Source organism: Phaseolus vulgaris, chromosome 9, assembly GCF_051622355.1.
Source record: "Phaseolus vulgaris cultivar YP4 chromosome 9, ASM5162235v1, whole genome shotgun sequence".
NCBI classification, from domain to species: Eukaryota; Viridiplantae; Streptophyta; class Magnoliopsida; order Fabales; family Fabaceae; genus Phaseolus; species Phaseolus vulgaris.
The window spans coordinates 34,228,798-34,251,753 of record NC_143506.1 but is presented as its reverse complement, the minus strand read 5'-3'; the positions used below and the strand labels follow the sequence as shown (position 1 = coordinate 34,251,753).

Genomic DNA, 22,956 nt, shown 5'->3' with positions numbered 1-22,956 from the left:
ATATAGGTTGATGTAGCCTTTGGTATCTACACATTCTTCCGAAAATCCAACAATCTGTTTGTCATAGGGTTGAATGTCTATCTCTGGAATTCTCATCTTTTCGAAGGTTCTCTAGTAAAATATATCTACGAAGCTGCCTTGGTCTACTAGTACTTAATTGCAAATTTATCAATTTCTATCGTAATTACCATTGGATCGTCCTGTGTTGGATCTATTGTGGTAAAATCATCATAAGTGAATGTTATTGGAGGCATTCAAGGTCGTTTTTGAGTTGACGTGGAGTGGATTGACTGGATAGCTCTAAGATGTTTCTTTCTAGTTGAATTCGAACATCCGCCTCCTGCAAAACCTCCAACAATGTAATTAACTTTTTCTTTGGGATTTCTAAGCGACACCAGGCCGACTATGGTGTTAATAACTTCTCGGACTCTTCGTTTAGTCTGATTACTTCTCTCGGGACTTTCACTCTGAGGTCGAGTCCTCCGGACTGGACTTTCACTTCTTCTATTTGTAACGGGTCGTTGATTGTCATCACGACGACACAAGTCTCCTCGTTCAGGTTGATAGCAATGTTCTTTTGGGATTAGTTGTTCCCCTTGGGGAGATCGACAATGTGTAGAGACATCAGTTTTAATGAACTGATGGAAATGTCCAACCTGGATGAGTTCTTCTACTTTGTCTTGTAACTCCTGACATCCTTCAATTGTGTGACCGTAGTTACGATGGTTTTGACAATGGTTGGACGTGTTGACATTCCGTGGAGTCTGTGATGGCCTTAATGCTGGAATCAATTCGGCTTGTAGAGCTTCGTCTAAAATCTTTCCTCTTGGAACAGTTAGAGGAGTGTAATTATTGAACCGAGGTTATTGGTTTTCTATGAAACGATTCGTCCGGCCCGATCGGTTGCTTTTTTCCTTTTCTTCTCCTTTGTCAGTGTTTTCAGCTTGATGATTCCTATGATAATCGATATGTTCTTCGATTTGCATGAATTTGGTTGCTTAATTTCGCAGTTCGTCCATATTTTCGGCTGGTCTTTTGATCAGGCTTTCAGTGAATCGGCCTGGTCGAATTGCCTCGACCAAATCGTGCATAATTATCTATGGGTTTAAGCTTTTGATGTTCCTACATACCTTGTTGAATCTATCCTTGAATGCTTGCAGTGATTCACCTCTATCTTGCTTTACATTTAGAAGGGATAAGGAGGACATGCGATGGGGTCGACTGGTTGCATATTATTTGATGAATTTTGAGGATAAAATCTAAAGTTCGTCAATGAGTGGGAGGTAATCCTGTGAACCAGCCGACTTTGCACTAGACTGCCTTGTCTGTTGTATATAGGATCATCGAAGACATTCAAATGTTCATTTGAATCAATCGAACCATCATAGAGCTTAATAGTTAGACCTTTTCACTTAGCTAGGAGTGGCGTATCAGTTATTTCATCTATAAAAGGGTGACCCCTCGGGTCTTCTTCATTATCTACAGCGGTAGACATTCTGGAGCTTTGGTGGGTTTCATGATTCTGGAGAGTAGGTGGAGGCTGTGGAGTACGGTGAGTTGGATTGGTCTGACTATTCGACGATGCTTGGGATTGTCCTTCTCGTTCATGGTGTTCAATTCGTTGTTGCAAGCATATACTTTTTTCTTTTAGCTGAGACATTTCTTCTTTGTATTGACGTTGGTTTTTTTCATTACGTAGCTGGTCCGCAATACCCTTTTGACGTAACTCCTCCATTTGTGCTTGAAAGGCTCTAATCATGGTTGCTTGTTCGTCCGACATATGATGTGGTAGGAGATTCAAATTGCTACTTCGACCTACTTGTACTGGGAATGAGGGGCCTACATAGCCCTTTGACAATTAACAATTGCTGACGTGTCAGTGATCTTTGAGTTTCTTCAAGCTTCCTTCCTTCGCTGTTGGTGCTTCGTCGGTCGGGGTACCTGTGATTGCACTCCGACGCTCAAGTCAGTGCTATGATTTATGTGTGTTCTGGTAGAATATTAAAAATATACCATACTCTTTCACCAAGAGTTTTATTTATAATGTTGACTCATGGGCTTTTATCTCTATGGGCTCGATATTTAATTGACAACTAACATGCGTAGTGGTTCCCTAATATCAGGAAAGTGTATCTTTCAGTTTCATAAGTTTTTATCTTTATATTGGGATATTTCCTGGATGTTTCGAAATATTCATTATTTGTAACTGCTATTTATTACATTATAAATGTTATTTGATTTGGGTGGTCGGTTGTCCGATCGTCCGGTCCCAACCGATACAACAACGAAATATAAGATTTAAGAACATAATGTGATTACTAGAAATAATAGAAACAACGAAATATAAGATTTAAGAACATAATGTGATTACTAGAAATAATAGAAATTAAGGTTAATTATATGTTTGTTACAATATAGAAAATCAATATTAAAATAGATTAAACCCATTATATTAATATAAGAAAGTAAACAAAAGCATGGCATAAAGGAACTTTAACACTGAATTTCTAATTTATATTGTTATGCACTCATCAATGAATCTTGCATACATGGTGTGATCATACTTATAAATGAACAAACCAAATACCCTCTGATAAAGTATTTAGAGAAGTAATTATGGGTGAGGGGTTTCATTCATATAAATTCATAACCAGCAAAAATAGAATCACACACACAACAAAATATTTCGATTTTGATTTTAACACGTGATTGTTGTAGACTTGCGATTATTTGGTAGTGGAGAATTGAAAACTGTAATTAAAAAATAACAATAAGAAAGAATGCAACATACTATTTGATAATGCAAAAACATCATAATGTACTATCAATTTGAGAATGAAAAACATTATAATTTATAATTTTTCGGTTTTTTCTTCCAAAATTTACTTTTAATGATGTATTTAAATAGGCTAGCCGCCTAATAAACTTATTTTAAGGACCAAACTTGTGTTTTATTTATTTAAATAGACTTTTAAAAAAAAGTCTCAATATGACTTTTATTTTATGAAGTCTTTGTTTTTACCTATTAGACAAATTTTTCCTCCACTTCCATATCTGCTTCCCACCTACCTTTATATTAATTGTGAAAAATCGATTTTAATTTAAAAAAAAATTTAAATAATCCTAAATGAAACATAATCTCAGCTATACTCATGCACTTCTATACCTTCAAGCTTCAACACTTCTATTCTTCTCCTTTCTAACCGCTACACTTCTATTCTTCTCCTTTCTAACTACAATACTTCTATTTTTCTCCATCTGTCACGTTTGAAAGAGTAGTTCCATCATTTGAACCTGCGTGAGAGTTGACGAAAAGATTCGTTATATTCAACGTTTTCTAGTGTGAAAATAATTATTTTTAGTTTTGTAAGTTTTTTTTTTTTATGTTTTGTGACCACAAAACTTATTTCAATTACCAACATACAATCATAAACAACCACTACCACTTGAAAATGAGAAAAAAGACACTACACTCTCCACCATACTTAAAGTGTATTGTTGAAATTAAAGAAAAATATGTAGATTCATGAGGAATGTATTATCGTGTAGGGAGAATTTACCAAACTTTATTTGAATTTATTTAAATTCTGAAACTAATTTAAAAAGTTATGAGACAAAATTAATCATTTTAGCAATGCATTCATTTCAAAAACTAGTTCCCAAAATGCACATAATCACTATGTTTTCTTTTGCAAGTTTTCACTTCCGTTCCCTTGAATTCCATTTAAAGCCAAGAAATTTATAAATTATACATTACTAATTTCACTTAACAATTATGCGGACAAAATGTCTTTAATTCCTCATTTTTCATGAAATTTAATTTTATTCCTTTAAAATTTCTTTTACTAGACGTAGTCTTTTAAACTATTGTTTATCATTGTTTTTAATTTTAATTTTGTTGGTTCAGAATATATTTTGGAAATTATAATTATAATGTGATACACACCAGAAAATGATGAGTAAACATGTGTTTTTTTAATGATGAGTTTAGGTATTTATTTATCGAAAATGCTTTTGGGCAAGAATATCAAGTTTCATGGCAGTGTAGAAATGCTAAATTGGATGGATTGAAGTATAAGTACATTTCAATTATTTCAACTCAATCTAATATTATTATTATTAATTCAAATGTGAGTACCATTTTCAATATATATGATTAAAGTAATTTAGGAAATGAAATTTTTACATAAGCATATATATCAAATCAAGAAAATTAAATGAACTTAATGAAAATTCTTAATATTGGTGTAATATATGAAAACGATAGATAGTTCTCTTTTGGATCCATACAAAATTGGTATGGTGTATCCAACTTTGTTGATGAGCAATTTTCATTAGAAAATCCATTTTTACCAAGATCTCTCTCATCAACTCAATTCATAAGACTCAAAAGAACAAGAAATTGATTAAGGGATTCAAACCAGTTTTACTGGATCAATGACATGTTGAAATAGGTAGGTCTCTTTTACATCATAAAGTTAGATGTCACACATTATGATACATCTTATGGCATGACAATGGCTACTGGATCCCACCACCAATATCAATGCAGAGCTCTAGGTTATTATGCACAATCTTCATCTGGTATGTGCAAATTAAGTTCTCATCTGTGTGCAGAAATTATTCAGAAGTTACAGAGCTAGAGTTTATATCACAGCATGAAAGAACTGCAGGAATCTTTGTGCCAAATCAATGTATAGGAAGAAGTAAATTTTTTGTCAATACTTGCTCTATTTATCCACTAAATCTATTGACTTCTGCTTTTTCTATGAATTTCTAAGCTCCAAAAACGAATACAAATTAAAAGGGCATCTGCATGCAGTAACCAATTCTGTAGGGAAAACTGCAAGATTGAGTCTTATTTGTATGTAAAATATTAGTATTACACACAATCATTAGCCATGCTTGTCTTTGGAGGAAGGGTCAAACAATGTTCAAAATTCCTCTTAGCATTCTACTGTGTTACTGTAATATTTTTAAGCCAAAGTAAAAAGGTGCGTGTGTGTGTGTATATATAAGCATAAAGTTCCGTATAGTATTATAAGATCAATACCAGTGTTGACATGAGCAGTTGCCAAGCTTCAAAGCAAGATTACAGAGCTCTCTTTGCAAACGACCTTTCACACCCCTTTCACTAGTAAAAGCATCAAGAGAATAAACTAACTTAACATGCTTTTCTCTGCATGCAAATTCTTTTGCCTTTCTTTTCTTGTTCTAATTTCAAGATCAATGAGAAAATAACACTTGTTTTGTTCTCTTACGTAGTGGACATGACCACTCATCCTACTGAGGATTTTTCTGGACATATATAGTCCTAGACCTTCCTGTGTATTCCATTGATTCCCTCCTTCAAACATATCATGAAGAACATTGGAAGGAATACCTTGACCAGAATGGGTCATTCTGCAAGAAGAATATCATCAAATGAGCCTCTAGTCTATAGTAATCTAACAACATAGGTGACATCTTCAAGTAACCATCACAATTGTATCCTAAAACTATGACAATTTCTAAAACGTAAGACTAAGGGATTATTCCATGAAATGGTCATACAACCACGATTTAAGTCATATTTGCATTTTTATGGGCAGGTGATATTCTGAATATTGTGTTTGTGCTATTAAGTTTTAGATTGAGGCTAATCTTGAGTAATGTTTCAAATCTAAAGTGAGTGAAGGCAGTGAGCATGTAACAAAAAATGTTATCAATTATTCAAACAGAAGAAGAAAAATGATCTATCTAGGACTAGAAGCAACAAAGAGACAGTTTGGAAAAAATTTCAACAAGTACTTACAGAAAAAAAAAAAATGAGTAAGAGAGGCATGAAATATTTCCCAGAACAAATTCACTTCTAGAAGTATTATAACAAAACCCAAACATGAAATTCAGAAATGGGTCAAATATATCACATGGAAACTCTAGGTGAAGTTGATGAACAAGGAAGCTCATGCTTATCATAATTTCAAGAGTCAGAGAAATCGTCTAAAAGAATGATAGCACAATTTACTTGACACCCAATGGTTTGCTTCCTTGGTTGTCATGCCTCCATTTCATGACTCCCAAAGATACTTACTTACTGGTCTTCTATTGTCTAGTGCAGTAATAGAGTAGGTGTAAATAGTAGGGCTCTATAGGTCACTTTCGTGACTCTAGATTTGCATATTTATTCGCAAAAGATGTTTACATAACATTCCCAAACTTATGTGATCAAATGTCTATCTCCATAGTGGCTAACTGCAGCCAATGTAAGCAATTCAAGAGAAAAGCTGCACATGACTATTTGATAACTAGAAAATACATGCAATGCAACATGTAGTATGTCCAAGATGGAGGAGTTAATCTCACACTTGTCAAAAGGTGTTAAACATAAAACCGCAGCTACTCAGGCATAAGAAAGTATAGAATATGGTAGATAAAACACCAGAAGAAAACAATCTTAGCAACAAAATTAATCAGCTATAAATGTCTATGTGGACGGATAAATTCTTGGTTTTTGTACCTGAACTTCAGATGGATAAACTCATTGCCATCCTGTATTATCTTTAAACCAGGTGAAATCTTGATTTCTACCCAGCCATTTGGAGATGGTGTATGGTTGACTACATTAAGCAAAAAGTCAGACAAGACCACTTGAAGCCTAATTTGGTCACCATATAGAGAAAGCACTTTTATTTCATCAGGAATTTCGTGAAAGAGTTGCAAGTTCTTTTCTCTTATCAACATCATGACTTGACTGACAATGGCATCTAAAATATTTCCCAGAACAAATTCTTCCATGTTTAGCTGCAAAGTGCTGCTAGTATTAGCATAAGATATGAAACATAAAGTCAGTGTTATTGAATATCAGTGTATAATCGGAAGACATGACTGTATGTAGGAAAATAAGTATGCATGGAATGAAAGCGATATTTTAAGCATAAATTTTAAGAGACGAAAAAGGAAAGTACTACTCCAAGAGAGAATATAGGCCTATCAAAACAAAAGAAAAACTCCTACCCTTCATTAATACTTCCTAAATTGGTATCCTCAATAATTGCCATGATTTGTCTTTCACATGCATCACTGGTGTCAAGAAATTGTTTTTGGTTTTCTGAAACAGTTGTACTTTCGAAAAGTTTGTGTGTGAATCGTATGCCATTTAAAGGTTTCTTCATCTCTTGTAGTATATAAGCCAACTCTTTAGATTCAGAAATGTTTTCTCTGCCTCTTGGCTTGTGTTCTTCAGAGGACTGATTCAGGTCTGGTGTCACAACCTGCAAGAAGCAAAAACAGCCAAGCATATTCCCACCAGCATCAATTCTCTTGTTTGCTGTTATATAAGTCTCCACAAATTCTCCATTTCTATCAAAAAATCCAAATGGTAACTTCTCAGAATCTTGGTCGCTTATTCCACGGTATAGTAAAATCATAAAATTAGTCAGTGTATCTTGACCTTTTAGTCGACAAAAACTTCCAAAAATTTCACCAGGAAGCAATTTTCCAATGACTTCATCTCTTTTCCAACCAGTTAGCCTTTCCATGGCTGCATTCCATTCAGAGCAGCAGGCATTCTGATCAGAAGAAAATATGGGTGGAATCAGTGGACTGAGACTCTGTATGATTGCTTTGTAATCACCTTCCAACTTGATGAATTTATCTTGAACTACTTTCTCATAAGTGATGTCTTGACCTACAAAGCATACCCCAACAACAGAATCTGTGTAGTCCCTACTAGTGCAAGCATTGACCATGAGATATACAACTTGCTTTTGTTGATGAAGCCCAAAGTGTTTTATTTTCAACTCAACACTTTTGTCCTCCTCGCCTGCAAAAACTAGTGATCGTTACATTACTATGAGTACGTAACTTTTAGGGACAAGGAAGCAAAATAAGATTGCAATTTAAACATTATCTTACTTACATATTCAATTATATAACACTAGTCATTACATTTTACATTCCAATTGGTGAAAATAATAGAACAACCTAAAAGACACGAGTTATTTGTTTGTCCAAAGCTTTATATAGTACACCAGAAATATTCAACTTGACATGTTCAGTGGCTCAGAAGTGAACCACCTCAAAATTAAATTTTAATTTTAGAAGCATGGGGAAGTAAAGGATATGAAATTGGATAATAAATGCTGAAGCTTTCAGCAATAGAGGGTCACCAATGTCTTATAATAGGATAGTATAGGAAACTATGTTGGGTTCAGTAGCTGATCCTGTGAAAGGATCAGTACAAGTTTCACGAATTGAATATTTAAGACCAACATGTGGAATCGAATTCTAGAAGACCTGCTGCTGCTAGCAACTACAGTACAAGTTTTTCCCAAATGATTTGTGAATATCATTTGAGAGAGTTAATTAAGTTAAAACTCTAAATCTACTTTTATCTTTTCTACAACAATTGATTTACCTTGCAAGGCTCTGCTTAGAGTATTTTTAAAAGTGTCACATGAGTCCGCATGTATAATTTCATTTACCACGGATTTTCCCATAGCTTCACTGCCTTGTAGACCTGTCAATTCAGCAATCTTTGAATTCCATCCATTGATTACGCCACCTGAATCAACCCCAAAAATTGGAACTGTTGCTGTCTCGATCAATCTCACCATTTCAAGAGCTACTGAACTGAGTTCATCCATTGCTCCAGTTGCAGTGCCAGTTTTCTGTACATAGTTTAAAGTCTTTGGGCTGGTGATCTCCACGTCTCGGAATGAATCTCTCATTATTAGTTGTAATGAGTGAATAGCATTGATCTCTGACACTTCCCAAGGCAAACTTTTGCTTTTGACTACTTCAAGAAAAGCTTTAAATGATGATCTTGGGTTCATTTTTCCTCCATCATCCCTATCCTCTGGATGGTGCTTGGCTCCTCCCCATTTAACTTCCATAGCAGTGTGAGACCTGAACCAGAACAAGAAATGTTCTGAATTGATTCTTGCCGTGGCCATGCCACAAACCGCATCACCCAGTGAAGCAGCACCTGGATAACCAGCATCGGCTAAACTATCCGTTGTCAAACCTGTTGAGTCCCCATGACTACTACGTAGCCATTCTGCGATGTCTTTTACCTGTGCTTCAGTTGGGGATGTGCCTAACAACCAGCAGTTTCCATCATAAAACAAGGCAGCCCCATCACACTTCACAAGATCCATAATACTTGGAGACTGGGTCACAATGCCGAATGGTGCATCACGAAGGAGCATGTCACACAGTAAGGTTTGAGTTTTAAGAATTCTCTTTTCTGCCATTTGTGATGCCAATTGAATCTCCATGTAAAGTTGCAGTCCAAAAGCCTGCATTAGGAACTCACAAGCATAGCGAACCGGGAAAGACACATAGCGTGGTGAAGTGTGATGACAAACTAGCAAACCCCAAAGCCTTGTTGCATCCTTTCCATTGACTATAATTGCCATCACCAGAGAGGCAATTGATCCCATGTTGGCCATGTACTGAGTGTGACAACCATGTGGTAACCTAAGGGTTGAATTCACCAAGCAAAGAGGTTGCCTTAATTCTTCACTCTGAATGACCTTAACTGGCTTTGCATGGCAATCACAAATCATCCTGACCCGGTTTTGCTTGAACAAGAAGCGAGAAGCTTGAGGGATATCTGTGGCAGGATAATGTAAACCCAAGTAAGGCTCCATATCTGACCTCCTAATCTCAGCTACAACCTCACCATGATCATCCTCGTGAAACTTATAAACCATAACCCTGTCATATCCAGTAAGCTTCTGCACTTCCTGAACAACTGTGTCACACAACAAGCCAATATCTTCCCCAGGAAGAGATTGCAGCCTAGAAATAGCCCTCACAGCCAGCTTCTGTGATTGAACCGCCCCAGCAAGTGACAATGCTGGATCACTCAACCGTGCATGCTCCAAATCAATCACAACCCCAACATCAATCCTGTGCAGTATGGCATAAAATGGCTTCTGGGTTGTCCTCGCATAGACCCAAATCGGGTTCAGAAGAGAAATTTCCCTGGAAGCCACAGCTTTTGCTAGGGAAGCCCCTGAAGGGGGAGTGAAAAGGGTTGTTGCATTAACCCCAATCAAATCTATGAACTGCTTAGAGTCAATTTGCCTCTCCAAACCCAACAACTGAAAACAATTCTCACTGTACCCAATGATCCTAAAAGTGGCTTCCTCAATTGCAAGCATACAACCAAAGGGTTGGATAAGACCACCCCTTTGGATTTTGGACAGATATGCAGTCATTTTTTCCCCGGACACTAACCTGGGAGGATCAAGGACCATCCTGGAGTAGTCAAATGATTTGCCAGACACACCAGACTGCTCAAACTCAGCCAGAATCTCAGCATCTGCACTGTATTGAGCCAGTGTCTTGTCCCTCTTGCTGTTCATGTTGCTTTCAGCTGATGTGCTCAAGCTCGTGTCTTTCAGCTTCCCTCTACTTCCAAAGCTCATTTTCAAGGCTCTGCGACAAAAAACCAAATGTATTTGCTTACCTTGTATTGCACCTTCTATGAAGCCAGCTTGATTCTAGCTTTTTACTTGTGTGGTTTGTGAAGGAGATATATACATATACACATATACATAGTAGATACCCTCAACACGAAAATTTGGGAAGATAGTTTTTATTCAAAGTGCATTGTTCTTCTGTTGCGTTAAACCGACAATGAATTGCCCTATGATGTGCACCTCAACTCACCCCACTTAATGTCTCTCCCATGTTGTTTTCGTTCGGTCCAATCCATGCAAGTTTCTACCCTCTCTAACTTTTACTGCCAAACACATAATCAATTTCCTTAGCCAACCAGTTTTGGCAGTAATTTTAGGAAAACATTTACAACTTGGTTAACTTGGAAACCTTCACTTAGTTTATTTGTCTAAAAGACACGACCCTATAATTCCACCTTCTCATTTCACTGTTACTTTTCCCTCTTTTTCCACGAATCCAGGAAAACAACATAGGATGGAGTAAAGGGCAGACTCATGGCCTACTCTTGCAATATTGTGTTTCATTTTGGAGCAAAATCATTTTTTAATGTTTACTCACTTCACAACATTGCTTCTTCTCCATTCAAAGGTGTCAAATCCAAATTCAAGAAACAATTTTCAGCTTGTAATCAATATTAGTTAAAACTATTTTCTCTTTTATTCTAACTACAAGACCTGTCATTGATATGCCTCATGAATGGATAAATTCTCTAAATGCAATTAAGTTAAAAACATTATGAAGCACTAAATTTAATAATTGTTTTGAGGTTTTTGTGTCGGTGATTTGAAGGACAATGAAATAGTGAAGTGAAAAACTGAATGGACAAAAGATGAACCGTGAACCACACAAACTGAGATAAGAAATGCGAATGCGGTCCTTGTGTCTTTGTTCCATGGTTTGTCCAAGATGACCACACATGCTTTCACTCAGAAAAACCATGTTTTATTATTATATATGCTTTTACTTAATTTATTTATAAAAAAATTAAATATGTTTTTTTTTTCTAATACTATAATGTCAAATTTATCCAAATAAGAAACTATACAAATAAATCACGTTTACAATTTTTTTACGTGAATTAAAATGTTAATTTGTCACGTAAAAAAATTACAATATTATAAGTTTTGAAATAAGAATGAAAATCAGTTTCGCATATTTAACGATTTTTTTAAAATATTTTTTATTAAATATATTTTAATTGCTTGTCTTAACTAGTATTTGAAATCTTCCTCACACAATCACTAATAAAAAGTTGAATTGACTTGACTGATTTATTTAGGTGGTTGAGAATTGAGGTTTTAGCATCTCACTTTAATGTTTTAACTCTCATGCTTAAAGTAAGAATACATCAAATTACAAATATTATGATCTATTTTTCTTCAAGAAATTGGTACACAAGTAAAACTATTTAATAATATAAAGGTAATTTTTTTAAAATAAAATATTATATTATCATAAAATAATAATTTATTTAAGTGTCAAAATAAAATAAGTATCATTGATTTTATTTTTGTTGTTACACGAGAAATCAAATCTCAAGAATATGTAATCTTCGAGTAATCAAATCTCTTACTAGAATCATGAAATAAGAAAGATACTAACATATAGTTAGATGGTTAAGTTTGTGCAATCTTCGAATAATCAAATCTCTTATTAGATGGTGAAGTTTGTGCGATCTTCGAGTAATCAAATCTCTTATTAGAACCATAGAATAAGAAAAGCATTATAAATATAAATCAGATGGTTAAGTTTGTGCAATAATCAAATGATCAAATCCTTTAGTAGAACCATGAAATAAAAAATACACTATAAGTAAGTCAGATGATTAAGTTTGTGCAATTTTCAAGTAATCAAATCCTTTAGTAAAACTATGAAATAAAAAAAGACAATATAAGTAAGTCAGATGATTAAGTTTGTGTAATCTTTCAGTAATTAAATCCTTTAGTTGAACCATCAAATAAGAAAGACAAACAAAAATTATTTCTTAGGAGAATGAGTGACATAAATAATTTCATTTCAGTTTATAGTCCTTTTCTTTTATATATATATATATATATTTTAATTTACGAAAATTTTAAATTCCCTTGATATTAAAATAACTTACATAGCATGGACCCTAACCATAATTTAAAGCATGGAGATGGAGAAGAATGGAAACACATATGCCTTGTCCTTGTGATGAATTTTTCTTCCTGTTAACATAACTTCCATATTCTTTGTTTTATAAGTCAAAAAGCTTCACCAGGAACTACCTAACATATAGATACAATATATATATATATATATATATATATATATATATATAATTACAAAGCTACTTTATCCACCACCATAATTACTACCTGCATCCCAAAATTTCAAAATAAAATTTTAAAAATAATCATTCTATTCTTCATGTACATTTCAATGGTAACTTTAGGATTTTCAACACTTTTTCAGACATATGAAATACATTTTGAAATAGAATTTTTGTTAAACAAATTTTTCATAATAAGTTTTTCAAAATATATGAGATACTTTCTGGAATAAACTTTTCAAAATTAACTTTCTAGAACATATTTTTTTTTTTCTAAATGAGTGTATAATATATGAGATGATTTCTAAGAAAAGATTTCAGGAACCTATGAAATATTTTTTTGAAAATAACTTTCCATAATAAGTTTTCTCCTAAATCCAAGATTTTACTCTCTCTTTATATATTTTCTTCCTCTCATAGAGTACAGTGAAAACAATGGCAATAGCAGCTGCGGAGAAGGGTGTAACAAGAAAGGTTATTTTAGTCCTTTGGGCTATTAGTATGAGGGTGCAGTAGTAATGATGGGGTGAAGAAAGCAAAAACTATAAATACTTAGAAGTTCTTCTAATCAAAATCGTTGAAAAAAAAAGTTAAGCCGAAGAAATATACCAACATCAACTCATAAAATTTAATACAAATATTTTTAAAATGAAAACTTATACATTAATAGTCAACCCTCTTATGAGCAATCCATAATAAATTTAATAAAATATTATACATAAGTGAATTAGTAAATAAAATAATAAAATAAATATTATTATAAAACTTAAATAGGCTGTATAATGATTACATGGGATGGTTGTTAGAACTCTTCAAAAATAAGTAATGATCAAAAGGATACTTATAATTTAAATTAACATTTCATTTAACAATATCTATTAATGAGGTGTTGCAAAACATAAATATTTTTTGGACATTTTGGAAGAAACATAGGAAGAAGAATTTGAAAATTTTCTTCTTGCCTAAGAAGATGGTGTTTCCATTTTTAATAGAGTTCTTTATAAAATTCAGAAGAAAAAAAAAGTTAAGGAATTTTTTTTATGCAAATAAAAAAAACCCAGCTAAATGCTGCAAACCCTATTCTAGAATGCTAGGTAAGGGTGTCACTAAAAAATTTTCTTTACTGAAAACCATAAGCTTTTCTTTTTTATAATCAAGATATGAGTGTTATAATGTTAGTTTAAAAAGTTAAAACAATGTTTTTTCTACTGAAAACTAAAATTTTGAAAGCATATTCAGGTAAAGGAACTGCGCAAGAAAAAGTTATCTCTGTTTATATATAACATTCCTATGAGTTTCTCACGGATTTTAAAAGGTATTTTTTTACATAACTTCTACTGGTTTTAAAACACCATGACAAATTATTTTTAAGAAACTTTTTTAATCATCAAAGTTATTCATATAAATTTATTCCCTGATATAATAAAATAAGATTATATAATTTGGCCAATCTTGTTTGAACGGACTTTTTATTCCCGTGATATAATAAAATAAATAGGAGAATATTTTTCCAATATCAAAATATTATAATGAAGAAATGAAAATCTTACTAGATTTTAAACTTGTATTTGTATATTTAGATGGCTATAGACTATGTATTTGTTGTTATACAAGCCTTACCATAATATAAATACGGTGGCTATGTCTGTATAATCTTTCACTAATCAAATTCGAATCCTTTAGTAATAAGGTACATCTGATTGAAAGAAGAAGAAAAATTCTTAAAACTATAAAAATAAAAATAAGATTATCCATTATAAATGTTTATGAAAAATGAGTGAGTTAAATATCAATTTATAACCTCATGTCTTTTGTAAAAGCTAATTAAACAAAGTTAACAAGTGAGTTTTATTAATTTTTTGTAATTTATTAATGGTATAATCTCAAATTTTAAGTTAGAATGTGGTAGTATTTTTTAAATATATTTAATTATGTCGTGTATAACCACACCTATATACCGATAAATAAAAAATATATATGATATAAACATGAATTAGTTATGATATAAACATGAATTGTGAATAATAGTTTTAATTCGTTAAATATTATATATATATATATATATATATATATTTAAAAATACTATGTTTCATCATTTATATGTTAAGGTTTTAGTAATCCATCAATTAAATCAAAATAACAAAACTATTAAAAATTATTGTCCCTGCTATTTTATTAATATTGTGAAAACATGTCAAATACATAAGAGTAAAAGTTGAATTATGTATCAAAACTTTTTGGGAAACAATGAAACCTTTAACGATGTGAAGATAGACACAAGTTTTAGTGTCTAGGGTGGGGTCTAACTATCTAGGTTTATCATCTACCATCTTTTATTTGAAATCCCCTTCAATTTACCACACTTTTTGTATTAAAATTTGGTCAAGCATTTGAGGAATGACAAAATTTATTGTTGAAGTGAACTACTCAGTGTTGTTGGCCAGGCTAATGTGAAATCAAAACATCATGAAAAAGTTATGCAATTGCCTGAAGCTCAAGGTAGGATTATCAACTGAGGAGTCATTGCGGTGAAACAACCTATCTTGGGTGAGATCAACATTTATCTAATGCAAACATGATTAGACATTAAGCCTCTTGGTATTCTAGTGGTGTTTAGTTTGAACAAGTATGTCAACTGCCACAAAATAATTTGAAGTCATCTCATCTAAACTCAATTACTTCAAGTCATTTGACGTTTATGGGCTTAACAACAAGCTGAGAAAGCTCACCTTATAAAAAGAAAGTTGCATCAAAATAAGGAATGTGAACGACATTCCTCCACCGTACCAACCTAAGTGACCATACTTTTTATCTACTCTATATTATAAACAAGCATTGGTTGAAGGTGCTCAACCAACAATAGACTTATCTATATATCTTGATGAGGTTGAACTAGATTTACACCCAAACATTCTAGAAATCAAAAGGTGATATATGACCTTACATTCTAGAAATCAAAAGGTGATATATGACCTTACATTCTAGAAATCAAAAGGTCCTTACATTCTATAAATCAAAAGGTAGACACTCAGCCTTCTCAACCACCACCACAACAAGAATAAGACTCTCAAAGAAACTTCAGACATATGGGACTTAGTATATGTGTCGCTAGCTCAACCAACCAACAATAGAAAGATCAAATGATGCTAACATGTAACCCCTGATCATCAAAAGACAAATAAAGTTTTCAAATGTTCAAATAAACACAACACCACCACTAACAAATTTTCCGTTACGTACACAAATATCGGTAATTAGTAATATTAAATTAATTATTATTAATATTTTAAAACCATTAACATTATTATATTATTCATATATTTTTTTTAAAGTTTTCGTGTTAGGCATCACTATGCAACTTGACATCTCAGTTAAGCTGATACCTCAAGTAACAACAATCATCTACCATCACATGAAAAAATATTATTAAAAAAAGAAAAAAGAAAGAAAATACAAAAATATGGGGGGACTAGACCAAAATCCATATGTTAACACAAACGATACATAGGTAGATTATACCTATTCATAAAGAATTCTAAGAACAGATTAGCTGGGAGTCTATTATACCAATTAAAAGATTCTCTATAAATAAATCCTAAATTAGCCAACTTATCAACATTCAAGGCAAAATCACACGGAACAGTAGTCCTAGCAGCCAACTTATCGATTCTGAAGCATCCACGGAACAGTAGTCCTAGCAGTAAACGCAGCACAAACCAAGGCAAAATCACATTCAAGCCAGACATTAGTAAGTCCCATTTTTTGAGCTTCCTCCATATCATGTATAACTCCATAAAACTCAGCAACCAAAGCAGTTTGGACTTCAAGAAACACTGAAAAAGCACCAATAAATTCTCCCATACTCCCACGAAAAATACCTCCACAAGTAGCAAGACCAGGATACCCCCTAGTAGCCCCATCAATATTAATTTTGACCCAGTCTGGTGAAGGAAATTCCCATCTAATAGGAAGAGGACGAAGAACTTTACCACTACGAGTCTTAATACCGAAAAACTTAATCACATTGAAGTCCAACATATCATTCTTCATTGAAGCTTTAGACGAATTTCCCACTAGACAAGTTAAATCTTTAATTATCGAAATAGCCTTAGAAACCCCAATCTTATCCTGAAATCTAGCATAATTCCTCATACGCCATATCATCCATATAGAAAAGGTTATCACCGCAAGCTTAATCAATTTAACCAAAGGACTACCATCATTCTTAATAAAAGAAAGTAGATCATCCTTATTAGAGAAATGAGAAGTAAGAAAAATTTGTCGTACCCAACTCCAAATATGCAATGCGTTAGAACATTCAAAAAATAGATGTTGAGTAGATTCCTCTTGCTTTTCACAAAGCGAACACATAGAACATATATGCAAACCCTTATTCTGAATATGTTGATCTGTAGGAAGTCGCCCATGAAAATTTTTCCAGAGTACTAGAGTTTTGGAAGGCGGAATAGATGAAGACCAAATGAATTTACCCCAACCACCTGGAACTCCTGGTTCCAAGAAAAAAGTCCTAGCCGATTTAAGAGTGAAACGACCAGACTCATTTAGAATCCAATTAGGAATATCCTGTTCCTCTCTAATCATGATATGATTAAAAAGAAGAGACATCTGCTGTAAAGAGAAGGGAATATTCCAATCACAACCTGTCCAAAATTGAGAGACTGTATCCGGAATGCTAACACCATCAGATAACCCTGCAATATTTGCTAAAGAAGTAATAGAGCACCATTTATCATTCCAGAAATTAATAAAAGAACCTGTACCAACAGTCCAAGAAGTATAGTCAAGTATGGTAGAATAAAATTGCTTAATTCCAGGCCAGAGAGAGGAAGATCTATAAACCGTTCGAAATTCATATTTTGATTTAAGAACCCTGGCTTTTAAGAGTAAAGACCAAGGTTTGTCGCTATAAGCAAAGTTCCAAGCAAGCTTAAGAAGATATGCATTATTTTCATGATGAAGATTAATAATATTCAAGCCTCCATCCTCAAGAGGTGAACAAATTTTCCCCCAATTAACGGTAGCAATACCTTTTTTTAGAATATCACCAGTCCAAATAAAATTCCGACACCACTGCTCAACTTGCTTAATAAGTGAAACAGGCCACTTATACATATTAAAACTATAAGCTAGAGATCAAGTAATCACTGTATTGACCAGCTGAATTCGACCCATCATGTTAAGAGATTTACCTTTCCAAGATGCTAGCTTCAATTTAACTTTATCAGCCAAAGGTTGAAGAAACCGACACTTTGGAGCACCAACAAAGATAGACACTCCTAAATAATGGAAAGGCAAACAACCATGACTACAGGAAAGAATATTTTGAATTTTGGTGACAAATCTTGGAGAATTATCCATGGTGAAGAAACTACTTTTAGAGTTATTAATATATTGACCAGAAAAATCACCATATGTTTTAAGAAAAGAACTCAAATTTCTAAGAGACTTAATATCCCCCCTACAAAAAATAAATATGTCATCAGCATACAAAATATGAGAGGGAGTGAGATAACCGTGCGGACTGGCTATATTTAAAATCTTCTTATCATTCACAAGCTTAGAGAGACCTCTACTAAGAACTTCCTCTGCAAGACAGAAAAGTAAAGGAGACAATGGATCACCTTGTCTTACCCCTCGACTGCAAGGAAAAAAATCCACCAAACTACCACTTATTCTTATAGAAAGCATAGCTGAACGGAGAATTGTACTAATCCAACCGACAAATGAGGGGTGAAAACCAAAGTGTTTTAAAACTAATAATAAGAACTTCCAACTCAGAGTGTCAAAAGCTTTATGAATATCAACTTTGTAAGCCACATTACCTCCTCTAACCTTTTTAGAAAGTAGGTTAATAACATCAGAAGCAATACCAATGCAATCCTGAATCTGTCTACCCTGCACAAATCCATATTGATTAGGAGAAATGATTCTAGCAGCCACAAGTGCAAGCCTATCTGCCAGCATCTTGGAAATAATCTTAAACTTGAAATTAGCAACAACAATTAGCCTGTAATCTTTAATGGAATCAACACCCTGAACTTTTGGAATAAGAGATACCACATTACTGTTCATTCCAGGGAGAACCCAGTTTTGTTTAAAAAACTGTTGAACAACATTGCAAACATCTGTCCCAATAATTTCCCAGCAAGAATGATAGAAAACACCACCAAAACCATCAGGACCAGGAGCACTATTACCGTTAAGATTAAAAACAACATTTTTAATTTCAGAAAAATCTGGACACTTAATCAACATCATATTCTCCTAAAAGGAAACCATCGCAAGAATATAAGTACCAATAAAATCTTCCATATTATCAGTATCCAGAACATTAGAAATAGACTCAGCATAAAGATTTTTATAAAAGTCCAAAATATGATCCTCAATGATTTTAGGATCCTCCGTAACCTCATTATCAATCCGTAGACGATGAATCCCACTAGAATTATTTCTCCTTTTGACCACCGCATGGAAAAAAGCAGTATTTCGATCTCTATCCTTGAACCATAACATCCTAGCCCTTTCTTTCCAAAACAAATATTGACAGTGAAGAGCATGATCAAGCTCCTCCTTAGCAATCTTTTCTTGACAGAGAAGTCCATCACTATCAGACAAACTAGCATTCTCTAAGCTTTTTTGAATACCAAGAAGGATGCCCTGCTTAAGAAGAACTCCATTATGAACATTACCAAAAGAATTTTTATTCCAGTCTCGGAGCTCAAGTTTCAACCTTTTTAACTTATGTTGCAAGATAAACATAGGACAACCAACAACCTGATTAGCCCAAGAATCATGAATAAGCTTTAGACACAAGTGTCCTGAAGCCACATCGAAAAGGAACGAAAATTGCTAACCTTCCGCAAAGAATTACTAGCAAGACTAGCAAGAATAGGGGAATGATTAGAACAATTTTTCACAAGAACCTAATAAGAACACGATTCCCATTCATCCAGACACACTCCATTACATAAAGCCCTATCCAGTCTTCTGTGAATTCTATGCAACCCTCTCCTTCCGTTACACCAAGTATAACAAGATCCAGTAAAAGGCATACAAGAAAGATCATTAGAATTAATCCAGTCCAGGAATTCATTACAAGAAACCTGATTAGGAGCCACCCCCCTTTATAGTCATCCGCCGAGAGCACAACATTAAAATCTCCCAGAATACACCAAGGCCCTGTGAAGAAACTAAGATCCCTCCATAAAAATCGTCTAGACAAGTATGTGTTAACACCATAAACACCTGCAAAGCTAAAACTTTTATCCTGCAGACGACAAGTTACAGAGATAAATTGATCATTAACCAAGAAATTTTGGACAAGATTAGGAACCGACAAACACCAAAGCTTAGCAACTTTATTAACAATAGGAGACGTAGCCACCAAATGCATATTAACAGATTTGAAAAGGATGTCGAAAGCATTAGTGTACGACATCATGGGTTCAGCAAGAAAAACCAGGAGAGGTTTATGTAGGTTAAGTAAACTGAGCAACATCTCCACAGTTTTGTGGTTCCCCAATCCTCTGAAATTCCAAAAAAATGAAGAGACCTTCATTGCGACGTTGTAGAGAGAACTGCCTTAGCAGTTTTCCTGGATTTACCAGTCCCCTTAGGTGGTCTCCCTGGTTTTCTTTTAGTGCGAACTGTTTCCTCCCCATTATCACTATCATCCTCATCCATGTCATTAGAGTCAGCCCAAAATTTTGAAACAACCTGATTTTCAATATGATCAGAATTAATTCCAACAATGGTAGGCGGAATAGTTGACCCTCCAATATGAGAATCACCTCCCACATCTGTAGTTTCCAAACCATCAAGAGAAGAAAAGTGATTTTGAAGGACCAACGATATTGCTTTAACATCCCCAAGATATTTAGCCTTCTGAGGGGAGGTATGAGGCGATTGAGATGGTACAGTCACAATAGCAGAGACCTCCACATTAGGAACTGATGCATTAGTATCCGCATGTGATTTAACCCTCCGAGGAGAGGTAGTACGCAACGGAGATGGTACAATCACAGGAACAGATACCTCCACATGATGATCATCAATAAAAGTTGTTGAATTTGACTCTGAGTCCTTAGCTTGCATAACAGCAAGTGAATCCAAAGTGGGAGTGGACAACCCCTGCTTGGGTGAGGACCTATCATGATCTGAAGCATCCTCAAGAGGAGGCATATCTGCAAAATCATCCTCCCCTCCACCTGTTTCATCAACTTTCAACTTATCAAAGAGGCCTTCCACGAGTTTTGTCTCCGGATCTTTTTTCCTATATTCTTTACGTTGTTTAGGAATCACGGTCCTCCCTTGGTCCCGTTCATCAGAAGATGCCTTTTGAGAAGGTTTATGTTGAGGCCCAAGAACACGACCCTAGTCATGGATCGCCCGACATTGAGCAAGCTCGTGCCCAATCATCTTACAATGAGAGCAAAAAGGAGGGAGCCATTCATATTCCACACCAGCTACAAAAGCAAAGTCTGGACGTTCAACCAAAAGTTGATCGGAGAGAGGGGACAGAAGATCAATATCCACCAACACTCTAGCAAACATACCCCTATTCTTTCTCATAGTATGCTCATCCAAAGACAAATGAGTACCAAGGCCTCTAACGATGGAATATATTGTATTTGGTTTCCAATACTCCAAAGGAAAATGGTAGATTCTAACCCATGTATGAGCTTTGGTATTCTTCATGGTAGCTGGGACAAAGTCTTTCGTCCAGGCAAACAATCTCAATAAACCAGGAGATAACTTCAGCGAACCCATCCCGAGGGCCCATCGCATGTCTTCTATAGAAGCGAACTCAAACTCATAGAAACCTTTTCCAAGAGGAATTGCTTTCCATGGTCCAAGAGCTTTCCACACCGGCTGCAACTTTTTAGTTAAATTCAGGTGTGTAAGAGGTTTATCCCCCTTAGATAGAATAATCCGACCATGGAGATGGGTTTTGCAATCCTCAAGACCAGCCAAGTAATCTGCCTCATCAATCCGGACAACAATCATGTCACCCTTAATACAAGGAGTAGGTAGCTGGGACAAAGGAATGTCACATGTATTTCCCAAAGCCTGAGCAAAAGTCTTCCTTTGACCGGATATAGAATATATTTTTTTATCAAGACATACTTCCCGATCCATCAAACAAGTCCATGGTATGAGAAAACCCACAGAACCCTCCGTCATTTTAGAAGGCTAATAAGTTGCCGCCAAGAACTCCGCGCCGCACCTCCAGCTATTCCGCTGATGAAGTGAGGCAATTTGGCTTTGAAAGCAAACCAAAAACCCAATTCTGACGAACCAGAGCCACGCCAATCTCCTCTCCCCCTTCGACCACAACGTGTGGCGGTCAGCACGTGGGCTACTACAGCGAAAGGTGCTGGAAGGTTCTCCAGGAGGTCCGAGGTTAGCGACGAGGATTACACGGAGCTCGTGAGAGCCGCGTTAGCGAGAACGACGTCGGCGAATCGAATCCACGTCTCGAAAGTGTTGCCGAAGTCTAGCAGCGTCGGGATGACGAGGATCGACGAGGATAAAGCGGTGGAGGCAGAAGGAGGTTTCGCCGCCGATCTGTATCCGAGGAGTAAAAGCTGCGCTGTGACGAAGAGCAAACCTACGTTTGAAAATCCTAATTTCAAAAGAATTATAATAATAATTATTATAATTATTACTATTATTATGAAAATTCGTCGATAATTTTTTGTAAATAAATCAATAATTTCTTTCAGTAATATTAGACGATACTAATGAAAATTTTTAAAAAGTTATTAAAACATAATTTTTAGTCCTTCAATCTTGTGTTTCTTCTCGTTTTCTACATACACACATGTATGTTAGCTATTTATTCTTCATGACTAATACTTTACAAAATCTGGTGAAACTTTTTTATTTATATAATAAACAATATGAAAAGTTTCATTAATAGAAGAAAATTGTCTCAACTGAACAAGGCATGTGTTTTTCATTCTTTAATTGCATATGCTATATTTAAATTATAATTATGATTTTTATTGGCATTCATTTTATGTCTAGAGGTGATGATGATTGGATTTTTCAAAATCCAATGTAATTCAATTCAATAAAATATATTTGATCTAAAATCTAAATCCATTTTAACTAAATCATATTGATTTGGATTTTCTAATTCAATTTATATTAAATCTAATTTGTGAATTTAGTTATGTGGGATT

General features: G+C 34.4%; 1 protein-coding gene across 14 annotated transcripts; it reads right to left on the bottom strand.

The window, feature by feature from the left end:
* Positions 1-4,382: 4,382 nt before the first annotated feature.
* On the bottom strand, positions 4,383-10,884 carry PHYE (phytochrome E). Of its 14 annotated transcripts, XR_011082745.1 has the most exons (6): positions 8,399-10,809; positions 7,433-7,804; positions 6,997-7,341; positions 6,500-6,793; positions 5,054-5,403; positions 4,383-4,607 (listed from the first exon to the last, which is right to left on the bottom strand). XR_011082745.1 is itself a non-coding variant. In XM_068625535.2 (4 exons), exons 1-4 carry the CDS (start codon positions 10,416-10,418, stop codon positions 5,160-5,162), a joined length of 3,366 nt encoding a protein of 1,121 aa, XP_068481636.1. In that variant the 5' UTR covers positions 10,419-10,884; the 3' UTR covers positions 4,837-5,159. The 14 variants fall into 14 exon arrangements, 4 of the variants coding, with proteins under 4 accessions (XP_068481636.1, XP_068481635.1, XP_068481634.1 ...); XR_011082742.1 differs by having other exon boundaries at positions 6,500-6,796; positions 6,997-7,804; positions 8,399-10,829; XR_011082740.1 differs by having other exon boundaries at positions 6,500-6,796; positions 6,997-7,813.
* Positions 10,885-22,956: the final 12,072 nt, after the last annotated feature.